Here is a 17,066-nt window from a genome sequence, read left to right on the forward strand (position 1 = left end):
GAAAAAATAATATATAGGTAGTACCTGAAATAACCTTGTATCTGTTCTTGTGTTTTGTAATTATTGTTACATAAAATTTCTAGTACCATAATATGTTCAAAAATAAATGCTCAAATTCCTTTATAATACCAAGAGCAAGCATCTAAATATAACTAAATAATTAAATTAAAAATTAAAGCGAAAGATTTTTTTCCCCAAAAGTTTGGCCCAACAATGTGGATGTGCATCATACAGGGCAAAATATGGCATTATATTGATATACACACACAAACATATAGAAGTATATATGCATGTTATCCATACACACATTCATTTATTCCCCACAACAACATTGTAAGGCAGATGATATTATCCCTGTTTTACAGAAGTGATTGGAAGTGTAGAGAATTAAAGTAACGTTCATAGGTTAGCCCACTAATAAGTGGCCAAGGCAAGATGTGAACCAGGCATCTAATTCCAGAGCCCACTTAGTTAGAATTCTCTTTTGTACACAAGTAATACCCTGAAGCAATTTAGCTTTAGAAAACAATTACTTATGCATCCTCCAGAATAACAAAAATGAAAACCATCAATAACAACTGATAATCCCAAGGGTTGGTGAGCACAGGTAGGAGTGTAAATTGGTGCTGGGAGGAGTGTAAGCTGATGCAATCACTTGGGGAAACTCTTTGGTAGTGTCTACTCAAATTACTTGCACATAGCCTGCGATCTGACAATTCCACTATCCACTATATACCAAATAAGTGTGAATATATGTGCACCACAATGTTCAGAGCAGCATTATTTGTAAAGCCACAAATGAAATCAACCCAATGTCCATCCACCACAAAACAGATAAAATAAAATACTGTCACTTTCATGTGATAGAAATGCAATTTCACAACGACAACAAACTACTGCTACATGCAACATGATAGACCTCACAGACTTAATGTTGAGCACAAGAAGCCAGACACAAAACAGTATACATGGTACAAGTCCAAATTTCAAACATAGACAAAATTAGTCTATGGTGAAAGAAGTTAGAATGGTGGTTACCTTTGTTGACAGGTGACAATAACTGGAGGGCAGTGTAAATAAGGCCTCTAGGATACTGGGAGTTTCTTGGCCTGGGTAGTGACCATACAGATATAAAAATTCAACAACCTATAGACTTAAGATTTGTATACTTTTCTGTGACATATTAAAATTCAACATGAAAGCTTACAAAAAGAAAAAAAAAACAACTACTAAGAATCCATCCTCCTTCGTTTCCCACATCCCCTTTCAGAGCACCACACCATCCCATCCCAAACTTGGGACCCATTCCATGCTGGTGTTCCATGTCTTCGTAATTCTCAGTTCCTTTGGACATCAGCAGGTCAGGTGCCTTGTATGTGGGGCTGAGATTTAGCCTCACAGGGAACTGCACCAGCAGTTGCTGTTTTAAACTTCAGCTCAACTCTCTGAACACAATTCTTTATTCTTCCAATATGATCACTGCTTTCACCTTCTATTTTGATTTTTGAGAGCCCAAGTTCTCTTCACATTCTCATAGCCAATCAGCTTTCTCTTACTTGTTTCCAGAGATTTACAGCTGTAACCATTCCTTTACTCAACTAACATTTGTAAGCTGTGGGAATATTATAGTAAACCAAACCAACGCTGTGTCTTCTTTCATAACTCTTAGATTTCAGGAAGAGTTATTTCCTTGACAAAATCCTAAACTCTGGTGTCCCTTGTCCTTCTGATGCACCTGACTGACAATTCTTCTCCATTGAATTAATCCAGTTGTCTGACTTCACTGGTCCCATACAAGAACACCTATATACTAGAATAGAAATTGGAATTTTCACATCATAGATTTATGTCTCTAAAATATTTGTGATGTCTGACTTCATGTAGGCCCTAAATGTTGCTCTTCTATGCCCCTAGTTATAGTTATCCCTTTATTTCCCCTAACCTCTAACTGAAATTGAGCAATTTACTTACTTACAATACAGGCAATAAATTATAGTATTATGAGCAGTAGCTATCAGTTCTGTTGTGGTATTAATAACTCTGTCTACAGTAGCCATTACCTTATCACCAATAAAAATCACAAATTTTTTTGTATCAAATTACAATTTTTACAGATATCTCAAAATATCATTTATACCCATCACCATTTTGAAATTATGGTAGGTATTAGAGTTGACACTAGAATATGCCATTTTAAGCATTTTTAAAACATATCTGCAATTTTTTTATACTTCTCCCACAAGAAGTGGAAGCTATATTCTTCTCCTTGAATCTGGGCCAAGTTCAATAACATACACATAACAGAACAGGTGGAAGTGACAATACATGACTTCAGAGGGTAAGTCACAAAAAGTGAAGCCGATTTCACCTTGTTTGCTGGAACATAAGCACTGGAAGCCCTGAGCCACCATGTAATAAATCCAGCTACCTCACAGCTAGCATACTGTGAGGAAGACCAAACTAGTCTAAGAGGAGAGGCCACATGGAGAGGCTTGGAGGACCAGAAGAGTGAGAGAGAGAAACAGAGAGATATGAGGCGGAGGGTGGGGAAAGATCATGCACTGGCTAGGCCCCAACTGTTTTTATTTTGATTGGTAAGGACAAAGTGCTTATTACAAAATCTCTCTACTCTGGGTGATGGGAACTATTCTCAGCATCAGACATTGTTTGAACTACTACTTTTTGGTGGTTCTTTCTCAAACCTCATGGTGTTTCACCCTTCCATTGCACAGATCAATACTCAGCCAAAGGTACAAGGGGAAAGGTACACCCTGGGCAGACCTTCAAGACTCTGTGCCACCTCCTCCTCTCTGATACCAGCCCATCAGCTTCCCTGAATTCTCACCTCTATCTCCTTCATTCAGTGAAGCCACTAGTGTCTGTTTAGGTTCCCCTCCCCTCCCCAGCAGTAAGCTGGGGTCACTAAAGGATTTACTTTGTTTCCCTTCTGTCAGTGATCATAATTCTGTTCTGCCTGTTGTCCAATATCTGAAACTATTATTTTCAGTTGGAAGGCAATCTGCAGAAGCAGAAGTCCAAATTAATTGGACCGAACTGTGTTGTCTGATCTTAAATTCACACTCAAAAGCACCAAAAAAAATAATAAAAGTAAAGCTTCTTGAAAATGTTCTGTGGTAGCTGTTATCTCTAACTTCCCACTCTTTAACTGGGTATATTCTGGCTTCTCCCCCCCCCCCCCCACTTCACTGAAAGAGCTCTTACCACACCATCTACAAACATCTCATTGCTATAACTAAAGAATACATTTTAGTTCTTTTCTTATTTCACCTTATACAATTATGCTATCCAATATGGTAGCTACTGACCACACGTAGCTACTCAGTACCTGAAATGTGGCTAGTCCAAATTGAGAGGTACTATAGATATAAAATACACACCAGATTTCTAAGATTTAGTATGAAAAGGGGAGAAAACATATTTTATTAATAAGTTTATATTACATGGTAAAATGATAATGTTTTAGATATAGTGGGTTAAACAAAATATATTTATAAAATTAATTTCACCCATTTTTTTTAACCTTTCTAATACTGGTACTAGAAAATTTACCATTTACAGTTACATATATGACTCTCACCATATGTCAAATGGCTGGTACTCTTCTATAGCAGTCTCTCGTACCATCAGAGCCCTGCTTTCAACTCTCTCCTTCTCTGGTATGTGGGACTCTGCTCTTCCCTTGTTTTCTGTCTACCTGGCTGTCTGCTCCTTTTCAGACTTCTCCTCTGAAACCCAAGTCTATTGTTCACAAATTTTATCATGCTGCAAAATCACCTATTTGCTTGCCAAAAATGTGATATTGAAACTTATCTGTAGAGATTCTGATCTAGTACTAATGTTTACCAAAACTCTGATGTTTAGCTCAAATTGTCATTGTCTGCCTCTTCTTTCTTACTGTGTACCATGTATCTTCATTCAGACGTCTTAGACTTAGCATACCCAACATTTAATTCCTTGTCTCCATTCTCAACCCTTTTGTCCTCCCAGTTACTCAAGCAAGTACCCTAAAATCATTTGCATCTTTATCTAAATTGTTACTAAATCCACTCGTTTAACTTCTATCTTAACTATCTAACTTCTATGCTGTCTGAATTCCCTTAGTTTGAAGTATATCAATCTTGGCACTATTGAAATGTTGAACCAGATAGTTCTTTTTGTGAGAATTTGTCTTGCACATTGTAGGATATTTAGCATATTCCCTGACCTCACACCACTAAATATCAGTAGCAACCCCTGGCTGCAAAAACAAAAAATATTTCCAGACATTATCAAATGTCTAAGGAAGCGGGAGGGGATCCCCTATCCTAGGGCCACTGAGTTGACTGAGGCCATCGTTATTAATCACCTGCATTAAGGCAAGAGATTCCACTTGGCTCTCCTGCCCAGTACTGTACCTCTTCCCTATTCTCCATACATCTTGCAGTTTTACAGTTTACTTCAGAATAAAATTTAGTATCTCTAATATTGCATAAAAAGGGCATTATCTGTCCTCCACTTACCTCTTTCAGCTTTCCACTCCAGCTATGCTGAGTTCCTTGTAGTTTCCTTAAGGATGGATGAAAGCCATAAGAAGTGTTCGTCAGAAAAAGTGACTGACTCACTAGTAGCTTATGAGATAAATGCAAAATTCCTAGGATGTTTTATACAGAGAATATGAGTAAGCATGTACTTTGTGAAACATAGAAGTGTGTTCCTATGAGTAAACTCATATGAGTAAACTATAAGGCATGCCTAAGCTAAAATAAAGTAAAAATACCATGAAACAGAGGATCAGTTAGAGTAAAAAAAAGTGGGGGGATGGAAAAACTAAGCTATGGGTTGAGAGCTATGTTGCCATTAAATTAGCCATCCATAGGTGATACCTAGCATAATCTCGTATGTGCCGTATTCTGAATGAATGAATGAATGAATGAATGAATGCAAGCAAATAAGCCCATGTCTGTCCAGGCTAATTAGTAAGTTCTGGTTGTGGTCCGGCACCTTTCCCTGCACCTATCCAACAAAACAGGTGTGTGCTATTGGCTCAAAGCACTTTCTACCTGTGAGACTCCTCATTGTGACTTGAACGCCGGTCCTCATAAGCATATCATTAAAGGAAAAAGCTGATGTGGCAGATAGAACATATGAACACTGCTTAACTCCTGATTCAGGTGAAGTCCTTCCACTTGTTTGCACCCTTTCCTAAACGTGTCAACTTAACTCCAATTCTTTCCCCTTGCTTTTCAATGGGTATTCATATTGATTCAATAAACCATGTTACTCAAGCAGCTTAATTTGGTCTGTGTCTTCCTTTTCATTATCTCTATCTAAGACAGCTTGCCTAGTAGTGTAATTGGAGGCCACCATTGCATCAAGTTAGTTTTCCATATGACAACTCAATTCAGGTAATAACCTCCTCTCAGAATCCCGCTTTGGTAACTCTCATTTCACCCTGTTCACATCCTGTGTTTGTTGTGGCATTTATTGCACCACAGTGATTAACTCTCCACTCCTTTGTCCTCTCTCTAGTCTGTGACCTCTTTGAAGGGGAGGGAGGGGATAAGTTTTATTCTCTTGTCTCATTATTACTTAGTAAAGTGCCAACCATAAAGTAACTACGGAAAGTAGTAACTATGGCATGTGACCTCCTGAAAGAGAGTTGAGCAGGTTAACTATTGTTTTGCCTTCCTTTCACGCCCCAGTTCTAAGACTGGTGTAACTTGGTGAGCAGCAAAACCCCGCCGGGCTGCACAGCAGCATGGAGGTTGTAGGAAGACCCATAGGCCCACTGCAGAAAACAAGTTACATTAAGTGAGTACAGAATTACCAGCAAGCTTGAGCCTTCGTGGGCTATATTCCCGTCTCACTTTTTTTTTTCACTTGGCTGGTTAAAGAAAAACAATAGTTGTGGTGTAGTTGGGGAGGGGAAAGCTTTTCCACACTACTCCCGCCTGAAAATTGGTTGAAGGCTGAGACCCCTTTGTCTAATCTTGAGTACTCAAAGATTCTAAATGAATACACAGAGCCATTTTTTACAGTTTAAAAGAGATGCATTTTGGAATATATGTAGCTTGAATAAAAGAAATTAAATAGAATGTGAGACCTTAAATAAAGGGTCTGCTCTTGAGGTTCTTTTAGCTCATTCACTTCTTCAGGAATTAGAAGGATCGCGGTGCGAAAACCTGGCTTCACCATCACACGTAGAGACTCGCGAAGAGAATCCAAGCTGGCCAAACCAGTATCTTGGGAGGGATGGCCCCTGGGACGCAACAATTCCCTAACCTCGGAGAACCGACAGGAAAATCGAGTCCGCGCCAGGAGCCCGTTTCCCCACTTTGAATCCTCCGCCCGCGGACGCCGCCCCGCCCCTTCCGCCCCACAGGGGCTCGGTGAGCTCCTGGCTGCTTCCGGGTCTCGCGCCGGGTTGGCGCCGAGGCGCTCTAGCTCCGCTCGTCGTCCACTCAGTGGTAGTGCCGGGGTTCGCGGAAGAGCGGGCCTCGGCGTTTGTTGTGCGTGGTTACGAGTTCTTCTCGAACCCGGGCGGCGGACCTCGCGCTAAGGTGGAAAGGGCCGTGGTGACTCTAGGCGGGAAGGAGCGGGAGCGTGGAGACGGGTCCCTGGATAGGACCGGCACCGGGGCCGTGTGATGGAAGCCGGTGAGAAACGGGGGAGGAATTTTCAGCTGAGGGTGGGCCTCCTGTCCAGCGGCGTCATCCCGCCCCCATCCCCGACCCCAGGTCTCATCTCCCCAGACCCCAGTTCATCTGCGGCCCGTGGTGTCAGGGCCCAGCTGAGTTTCTGCCACATCTGTCGCGTCCGCGGCTTGTCTCTCCTCCGGAGACCTGGAGCCCTCAGAGCTCTTGTACTATGTCGGGTGAAGGCCACTGTGGCCTTGAACCCCGTATACTGTGTCCCGCCTGTTTTGTTTCTGTTTTTGTGATCAGAATCTTCCCAGCCCTAGATACTGGTTGAAGCTGGAGGCGTAGTGGTACTCGTTTTATATACCGGGACCATGAATGTAGCAGGTGCACATTGGACATATCTGACGGCATGAAACATTTCTTACAGAGCCACGAACTAGAGGCCTTATGCATGTGACCAGCACAGGGGTGGGGTGGGACTAATTGCAGGATCCTGGGGCCTGGTCACATTGATGTGGGGAGATTCAGCCTTCTTGGTGTGCGATTCTGACAGCCTCTGAATTTGCATTTGTTCAAAAGACGTGAAGTAGTCTACTAAGTGTCTTGTGCTGGAGAAGTTTCAGCCATAAGTGGGACCCACGTGATTTCTTTGCCCTCGCAGAGCTTACTGTGGAAGTAACAAGCCTGTGATGCGTGCTGTGAAAAAGGAGGTTTCCGAAGTTATTACTGTTTCGCTTTGGGCGATACAGGAAATAACACTATGTAGCTCCTGTCTACCAACATCTGAGTAATAATAAAGATTTTCAAAATCACCGTGAAAGTCTTGTGCGAAGAGAGAGGAGGACCTATAACAACAGTATTGGATACGGCTCAACAGATTGGTGAAGACACTGGCTCTGTCTTGTAGAGTGAGTTAGCATTACGTGACAGAAAAAAGCCGAGTGCTTTCTAAGTAAAAAAGCCGAGTGCTTTCTACGTTTACAGGGTGAAAAGAACTTTTCAGATAGTGTAGTTTACCCTGAATATTGTGGCATTTAGAACAAGTAATGGCATGCTCACGAGCTCAGACTTTTCTACAAAGAGGTAAAAGTATTTTTAACAGAAAAAAGTACGATTTGAGTCACATCCAAAATAAGATAGAATGAGGAGAGTTTGTTCATTTCTCTTGGTCTAGAAATAACCTCTTGTTGAAATCTCAAGTCTTCAGTTAGTTCTCTTTGGCCTTTAAGGACCAAAGGGAATAGTAACAAATTGCAAAAGGGATTTGGAAGCCTGAAGGGTTTGCTACATTGCTCCAAAAATGATCTGAGGGTACACTGGACAAAGCATTAGACTATCTGAGGGGAGCCGTGCCTGGTGTGGCTCAGTGGATTGAGTGTGGTGTGCAGGCTCGCCTGTTGGATTCCCAGTCCGGGCACATGCCTCGGCTGCGGCCGGTCCCAGTAGGGGGCGCATGAGAGGCAACCGCACATCGATGCCCTCCCCCGCCCCCCACCCCGTCTAAAAATAAATTTAAAAATATATTTTTAAAAAATCTGAGGGGAGTGCATTAGCTGAGCCTAGAGTAAACCGTTAGGACCTAATTAACAGGAATTCTTTATATGAAGTAAAATTGTTTTTTTTTTAAATTCATTTAGCAAACACTTAAGTGTCTATGAGCCACTGTGCTAGGCTTGGTAATCAGAGCTCTAAACTTCAGTTTCTTCACCTGTAAAATGGGGATGATAGTACCTTGAAGTTGTCAAGACTAATGAGATGATGTTTGTGCTATTGCTGTACCTAGCCCTTACTATGTCTTTTAAGTGGTGCTGTGGACTATATTTTTGTTTAAATTCTCTTTACCTTATTGTCCTGGGCCTTCTTGAGGATTGAGACTATCTCATCTTGGCTCTTTCATTCATGTATTAAGGCCCATTTTTATATGCGATGTAGATAGTTAATATTTGAAGATAATGGGCACAAAAAGTCGACATTTGCAAAATGTATGCCTTGTATTTGTGTGCCCATAGCTAAAGCTGCTGATTTGTATAGTAGGGGTAGATGAAAATATTTTATTTTCATTATATAAGAGATAACCTGGTAAATGCTTTATAAATTATGAGACCCTATAGATCACCCCTCCCTGCAAAGGGCATTTTTCATGAAAGGGAAGGACTCTTGAATGAACCTAAAACTTCATTAAAATTTTTGTTCAGTTAAATTTCCACTTAATACTACTTTTGCCACTAATTAGGAGGCTGGTAACAAAGTGAAAAGCTGTATCAATGAGGTATCAACATATTGGAACATAGTATTGCCATAGCTCCCCTAAAAATTTGGGGGGAGAAAAAAATTAGTTCCCTTTTTAATCTGCACCTCCTGCTATAGTTTTAGGGCAGTTTTATTTTAAACTAAGCAGGTCCTATGATTTGTTTATAGGGAGTTCAGATTTAACAACAGGTAAGAGATGGAACATAATTTGAAGCTGGCACCAAAGAAAGATCTCTGCTACTGGAAGATGAAAAAAAAATTACATAGTAAATGAGGTTACCAGAATTAGCAAATAAAAATACAGGATGCCCAATTAAACTTGCATTTCAGACAAACAATAACTATTTAGCAATATTTGGGACATAATTAAAATAAAAAGTGTGTATTATCTAAAATTTAAGTTTAACAGCATTCTGTGTTTTATCTGGCAACTGCAGTAGTAAATAAATCTAACTCCACAGTGACACCTAAGGGTTGGATGCTTAGAAAACAATATAGGAATTAAACAGTAAGCGGTTTAATTTTCCTTCAAATGCTCCTACAAAAGTTATAGTACACCACTCAAAGCTCCAAATGTTTGGAAGCTACTATTTACCAAAAGGGAATGTTTTCAAAAACTGATAAGAGTTATGGCTAACTTGAAGAAAAAAACATTTTAACTCTGAATTTTCCAACTAAGAGTCCAAGTTCATAGTAATTTAAAATTAATTAAACAAGTTAAACAGTTGTGGAAAGAAATACCAGGAAAATTGATTTAATAGGAATTCAATTTCACTGGCACAGTTTATACAGTCTACTAATAAATTTTTGTGAACTATGTAGTAGTTTTAACCAAGATTAAAGGAAAACAAAGGGACAGAATCCCCCAGTAGCCAAGGAAAAGAATTCCCTACTGGGTAAAAATATTACTGTGGACAGATAGAATTTCTAAATAAGTTTTCTAAGTCAAGTTTGATATCCTCTATCAAATATGGTGAGAGTAGCCCAAGTCTGAATACTAAGAACTAGTCTTATGTTCCAAAAATCCTATTACAAATTAGTGCTACAAATTGATGATAGGTACCTACAAATATAAGAATCTGTGGCATTAATAAGACATTAAGCATTAACAGTTTCATAATGTGCTAAACAAATTTTTTTATTTATACTAACTTAAAAGTCAGAGCCAGATTTGTGTCCTATATCTGCTAAGGTACAGAACACCATAGTTTGTTGTATTAACAGTAGTACATTGCTTCTTTTTCCACTCTTAATTTATCTAAATCCACTTTTCTCCTTGAAAAAAATCTAATTATTTGTGTGATACAAGCTGTTTTATCTGATGTGATTGGGACCTATTATTGGGAATTAAATGTTAAAAGTTGGTTAAAATAGAATAAAAGAAGATAAATATACTTCATTTTAAACAGCTTCAAGTTTTTAAGTTAAAATATTCAATAACTTTTTGACAATTTAAATTGTATTTTTTAACATTTAAATTTAGTATTTTAACTTAAAACATCAAGGTATATATTTACTCTCCTTTTTTTTAATTTCAAGAGGCCAGAGTCTGCTCTTTGTATATGGTTTTACTGATTACAATTTCTCTCTGCATAAAACACATAAGAAAGTGTCTTCAGTATTTCTAACCAGTTTTTAAACAGGGAACAAAGCTTATAAAAACACTTGCAAGATTGCGGATTCCCACATTTTTTAAATGCCTCTCTACCGACCAGATTTCAGTTTTTCACATCTACTTTCAACGTAGACTTTCCCCGTTTGTTGAATCTTCTCTTAAGAATTAAATACTTTTTGTATTTGTTTTGAAAAACATTAGTTATGAAAAAATTTAAATAGAAAGTATGGGAAATAATGAAACTCTTAGGTACATGCCACCAACCATACCTTCTGTAACTCTCCAAAAAAGCAGTTACTTCTTTGAAGTATCATAAATTTGGTATCTGTTACTCTCATGTACATTTTAGTATGTATCTATGTTTTCATCCATAAAAAATTTATATTATGTGTTTAAAATTTTTCATAAATGATATGTCCTTTTTCAGCTTTTTTCACTTGGATTCTCTTTAAGATTTGTCCATGTTGATAAATATAATTCATGCAGTCTATTTCAACTGTCCTTATGAGTCCCCTCTATGAGTAACCCACAATTCCTTGTCCTTCACAGTTAGGTTATTACCACTTTTTCACTGTCAAAAACAGTGAATGCTGAATGTCCTTAAATATAACTTGTGCTCATGTGGGGCATGTTTCCCTAACACAGACACTTGGAACTGAAAGTGCAACAAGGTGCTGGCATGTACGCTTCTTCATTTTGTGAGAAATTGCCAAAAACACTCTAAAGCAGTGATTTACATTCCTACCAAAGTATAAGAAGTATGTAAATGTTGGCCACATTTTAGCCAGTGCTAGGTCAGCAGATTTTTCAAATTTTGCCAAGTAACTGTTTGAGAAATGGTATTAGTTTGCATTTTCCTGACAATTATGGTATTGAACATCTTTGCATGCATTTATTGTCTATTTTATTCTCTTTGGTGAGTTGCCTATTTATATGTGTTTAGTTTTCTAATGCTTTTGTTATTTTCTAATTGATTTGTAGAAGTCAGGATTTTTTTAGATATTTGCAAGTGTGGCTTTTTTCTCCTTTAGAGTTACACAGAAATATTTAATTTTGACATATGGTCAAATGTATCCATGTTTTTATTTGATATATGCATTCTTGTTTGAGAAATTCTTCTCCACCCCAGTGTCACAAAGTCTTCTATGTTTTTTTGTAAATATTTTTACAATTTTTCTTTTCATGTTTAATTCATTAATCCATCTGGAATTGACGTTTGTTTGTGAGAAAGAAATCTTATTCTTCCTTTTTCCACATAGTTAGGCAGTTTTCCAGACATCTTTCATTGCGTCCTTCTCCCATTAATGTATAATAACCATTGATTTATAATACTGTATGTCAGACACCTTCCTCTTTTCATGAATCTATGTTTTGTCTCTATTATGCCGATACCACAGTTTTAATTATGATGGCTTTATAGTAAATAAATATCTTACTTGTTTTTCTTCAGGATTCTCTTGGCTTACTTGAACCTTTACTCTTCCATGTAAACCAGTTTGCTAAATTCGAGAGGGAGTGAGCAGAGTACCTTATGAGATTTTGATTAGAACAGTATTGAATTTATACATTCCTGGAGAGTTGACATATTTACCATAGACTTTCCAAGACATATTTCTACATTTTTTAAAGTATCTTTTTGTCTTTCTGTTTGATCCTTTTTGCTATGAAAGTTTTGCATATCTTTTGTAAGGTATATTTTGTAAGGTATCTTAAAGTGTTTTTGGTTTCTAGTATCCTTGTTGAATTATCTTGCTAATGCTAATAGTTTCTTTGCTAAAACCTCTAATATTTTCCATGTAGATATTTAATCATCTTTGAGTAATATTCCTTTCTTTTCAATTCTTACATCTTTTAATATGCCATTAAATGGAAGCCGTGATAACAGATATTATGTAGTTCTAACTTCACAGGGAAAGGTTCTAATGTTTTATGTTTAAATATAATAATATTTGTTGTAGGCTTTTGGTAAATACCTTTCTTTTCCTTTTTTACTAAGAGTTTCTTTTAACCAGGCATTGAATTTTATCAAATGCCTTTTGAGTTTTCAAAATAAAAAGTTTGCAGCACAAATCTGACTCTCTTTAATGTTTTCTTTAGGGTGATCAGCACATAACTTATTAGAGAGAGATCCCTCGACAGAATTAAACAGGAAATTTGCTAGAATCAAGAATGATGGATCCGTGTTCAGTTGGAGTCCAGCTTCGTACCACAAATGAGTGCCATAAGACTTACTATACTCGTCACACAGGTTTCAAGACTTTGCAAGAGTTATCATCAAATGATATGCTTTTACTTCAACTTAGAACCGGAATGACACTTTCTGGGAACAATACAATTTGTTTTCATCATGCAAAAATTTACATTGACAGATTTGAGGATTTGCAGAAGTCATGTTGTGACCCATTTAACATACACAAAAAGCTAGCCAAAAAAAATCTGCATGTAATTGACTTAGATGATGCCACTTTTCTGAGTGCAAAATTTGGCAGACAGCTTGTACCTGGTTGGAAGCTTTGTCCAAAATGTACACAGATAATCAATGGAAGTGTGGATGTTGATACTGAAGACCGGCAGAAAAGAAAACCTGATTCAGATGTATGTATATCAGTTATTTTTTCCGCTGTGTTATTTCTACAACATGGGGTTTTGTTTAACTATAAGAAAGTCATATTTTCATTATTATTATACAGTCATACCTTGGTACTCGTTGGCTTCAGAACTCATCAAACCCTGTACTCGTCCCATTTTGATGAGGAAAAAAATGTTTTAGCATCCTCGCACTTGCTAGAACGTGTGTGAGTTACACCACCACCCTGCAAGAGAAAATGCTTCATCGTTTGGTACTCATTGGTTTCACCAGTCATCACGAGTTCCAGGGTTAATTAACGAGGAGTACTGAGGTACCACTGTACTAATTAGCATGCAGTAATATAAAGTAGGGGAAGTGAAAATAAGTGGTGTTTCTAAATATTTGCATATACCTAGATTAAATGACAAAGAAAGTAGGCTTGGGAACACATTAACATAATATGCCCAAGCAAGACTCCCAAACTGTGACTCCTAGTACTAAGACATTAGGGGAGTGGCTTTTAGAACACTCTGGCAAAGTCAGGACTTAACTATCTTAGTTTTTTTTCTGACACTGAAGTAACTCAGTAGGATATGCCAGCCAGCAAGGGTCTATATGTAGCAAGATGAATTCTCCTTTTCATGAAGGACTCGAAAATTACTGCTTTAAAAGGAACATCAGAGAAATGACATTTCTTATTTCAACTGTTCTCTCTCCTTTGGCACTATCCCATTCTTTGGGTTTTTGAGACGCATGTGAATTTTCTTGATTTCTAGCTCTGACATTCTAATTGGCTTGATTAAAGCTAATTTTAGGACTCCCTCTGGTCAAAAAGCAAACATTTTTATGTTGTAAGTGATAAATATTAGAACTCCCCTCCTTGTTCACATGGCTCCATTCAGATTCTTGAACCATATCAGAACACCTTAAGATTTCCTAAAGCGCTCTTTGGTGTAGAACAAGCGCAAGCATGTCAAAGGAGCACTTCTCCAAATTTCTCCTGATAGCCAATTGATCCATTCTTGCTGCTGGGATACTTTTTTCAATGTTATCTTTCATTATATTATTAAACCAAATTAAAAGATAGTTAAAGACTTAAATTTTATGTAGGGTTTTCCTTTTGCACTCCCCTCAAAAGCATATCTCCAACCCAGTGTTATCTTGCAGTTCATACTAGGCCCTTGCTACTGTCACCTAAGATGTCTTCTCCACTTTATTCATCTGCTGCTCTTATGGAATATATCAATCACACTGTCTCCCCTAAGTGACAAACTTAAACTCTTAACCATGGAAATTTTGTAATACATTTCAGAACTCAGAACCATATTTCTGCATTTGAAAACACATACTGTAGTAATAATAATAGAACCTTTTGTTAAGGACTCAGGATCATTATGAGGAACCTCAGTTACATGCCATTGGGTTGTAAAGCAGTTTTTCCGACGACTCTCCCATGTTGGCAGCAGCCATTTCAGTTTTCATCATTCCTGTCCTCCTCTCCTCCTAATATACCAGAAATTAAAACTACATAATAAAAATATTATATGTAAATTAACCAATAAATTTTGAATATGGTCAAAGTCTGTAGATTCTGTTGCACTTGGGCTCTAAAACCTTTTTTCTTTTTTGTGAGTTCCAGACTGTCTTCCAGGATAAGGAATAATTTAGATTAAAATTAAGTGAAATGTTACTATGACCTGATGTCAAGATTTAAGTTGATAATTTGTTTACCTTCATTCAGGGAAGAACTGCTAAAGCTTTGAAGTCATTACAATTTGCAAACCCAGGGAAGCAAACTGAATTTGCTCCAGAAACTGGTAAAAGAGAAAAAAGAAGGCTTACAAAAAATGCAGCCTCTGGTTCAGACAGGTAGGCTATCTGCTACTTAAGTCATATGTTAACTTTCCATTTCACATCTTTATTCTTCCCCTATCTTTTTCTTGGGTTTTGAATTTCCTGGGTAAATATTTCAAAGTGAGTAATCTGGAGTTGGTGAGAACATCTGAGGACCTCATAAATAATTAAGATGTCTTTTCAACTCTAAAAATTTGTTTCTAAGAAAGTATCAATGAAGTGAACAAGATAATTTTTTGGCATGAGAATTAAAATAATTTAAACAAATTATACTTAGAATTAAAATAATTGACTTTTTTGAAAAGCATTGATGTTATATAATTTGTATATCTGCTGTATGAGTGGCAGCTAAAAAGTAAATTTTATGAGAAATTTTATAGATAAGAAATTTAAACAGTTATGGTACATTCAGTAGAATGAAGGAGGAAGTTAAATTATTTAGAATATGACTTTAAGCATTTTTAGAATATGAATTGACAAATGTTAATATAATCAGTCAGAATTTTTTACAGGTACTGTCTGTCCATCTGTTAAGGTTTTCTATTGAGTCATTTAAGTATTTGTAGGCCAGTTTTGCTAGAGTCCATTAAAGAACAAGAAGCAGATTAATTGCAGCATAAAAACCAATAGGTTAGAATACTGCAATCAAAATAAAACTGTGTTCACAAAACAATAAAGAGATTGGTAGCCAAAAAAAAGTACCACTGTTTATTAGCCATTCTTTTTTTTGTTAAAGGTAAGGGAAGTTTTAACAGAAAAACTCTTACTTTTTTGGACAGGGTTCTTGTCCATTCTTATGCTAAGTTGTTTTTAAATGGACTTTGAGAGGTATATTCAGGTTTTTTGTATTTGTCTTAACATTTTAGAGTGAGGTCTTTTCTAGCATGGAGTTCATATACTATTCACAGTAGAGTAGCCTTGAATCTGGTAAGTTAAGTACCAGTTTGGTGGGACTTCATCCCTAATTCAGAATGTTTATCTCCTTAAATGTTTTCATTACCTTACTTTCAATTAATTATTCAAAAATAATGTATTTGTGAGGTGTAATTCACCTTGTGTTTATCTTACAGACAAGTGATACCAGCAAAGAGCAAGGTCTATGATAGCCAGGGCCTTCTGATCTTCAGTGGAATGGACCTGTGCGACTGCCTTGATGAAGATTGCTTAGGCTGTTTCTATGCTTGTCCTGCCTGTGGCTCTACCAAGTGTGGGGCAGAATGCCGCTGTGACCGCAAGTGGCTGTACGAGCAAATTGAAATTGAAGGAGGAGAAATTATTCATAATAAACATGCTGGATAATTTGTGCTGTCAATTTATGGGATCTTTAAAGTACTTTCTCTGTTTCTAAAATTCTGTCATTCTCAGATACATTTTCAAGTAGATTACCAAAAGACAGAAATTTGAAAACTACCCCAGCCAACATGCACTCAGTGTGCACTAACATTCTAAATTTAGATCGGCTATTTCAACAATCACTTTAAGCCTACTTGGGTCATTGTAAACAAATAAGGTATAGGCAGTCCTCAGTTTGCACAATTCCCATATCCACAAATTTTGATAATAGTGAATTAGTTAAATAACACCAGTTCATAACAGCAAGCTGAAATTTCAGTTACCACAGTATATTAACTATTAGTACATGATATACAAATGTGAGTAACATGTTTTTCATGATCAATGCCAAACACATTACTTCTCTCAAATTCTGCTGTGCATTGGTCACTGCACATCTTTTTAACGAGCTCACCCATAGACAGCAAAGCATACAGGTATATTTGTTTGTTCTGCATGCGACATCTTTTAAAAGTAGATAATGGAAAGAATGGGCAAAGAAATGGAAAATGGTAATGCTAGAAGTGAGATCTGAGCTGAACATTAATGGAGCTGTAGCAGAAGTCACTGATCATGGGAGCGTGGACACTGCTGCTTTTCTAGAGCCTCTAAGACAGGCAGCCCGAGAAACGTCAAGTGCACGCGACGGAAAGGACGACTGCCCCAGAGGAAGCGATGGTAAAAAACTTCACATTAAAGGGAATTGCAGAAACATTTCATGACATTGAAAGTACAAATGATGAAGTGGGGGAAACTAATCTAAATGTAAAGGAGTATGGCAATTTGTCATGGTGTATGTTATTTG

The 17,066-nt window shown here is 37.4% G+C and overlaps 1 protein-coding gene across 2 annotated transcripts; it reads left to right on the forward strand.

Moving 5' to 3' along the window:
- The first annotated feature begins 6,405 nt into the window (after positions 1–6,405).
- Positions 6,406–17,066, forward strand: LOC114500083 (ADP ribosylation factor like GTPase 14 effector protein). Of its 2 annotated transcripts, none has more exons than XM_028516671.2 (4): positions 6,406–6,656; positions 12,604–13,101; positions 14,817–14,944; positions 16,000–17,066. In XM_028516671.2, exons 2-4 carry the CDS (start codon positions 12,676–12,678, stop codon positions 16,226–16,228), a joined length of 783 nt encoding a protein of 260 aa, XP_028372472.1. In that variant the 5' UTR covers positions 6,406–6,656; positions 12,604–12,675; the 3' UTR covers positions 16,229–17,066. The 2 variants fall into 2 exon arrangements, with proteins under 2 accessions (XP_028372472.1, XP_028372471.1); XM_028516670.2 differs by having other exon boundaries at positions 6,423–6,560.

Source organism: Phyllostomus discolor, chromosome 6 (assembly GCF_004126475.2).
Source record: "Phyllostomus discolor isolate MPI-MPIP mPhyDis1 chromosome 6, mPhyDis1.pri.v3, whole genome shotgun sequence".
Classification (NCBI taxonomy): domain Eukaryota; kingdom Metazoa; phylum Chordata; class Mammalia; order Chiroptera; family Phyllostomidae; genus Phyllostomus; species Phyllostomus discolor.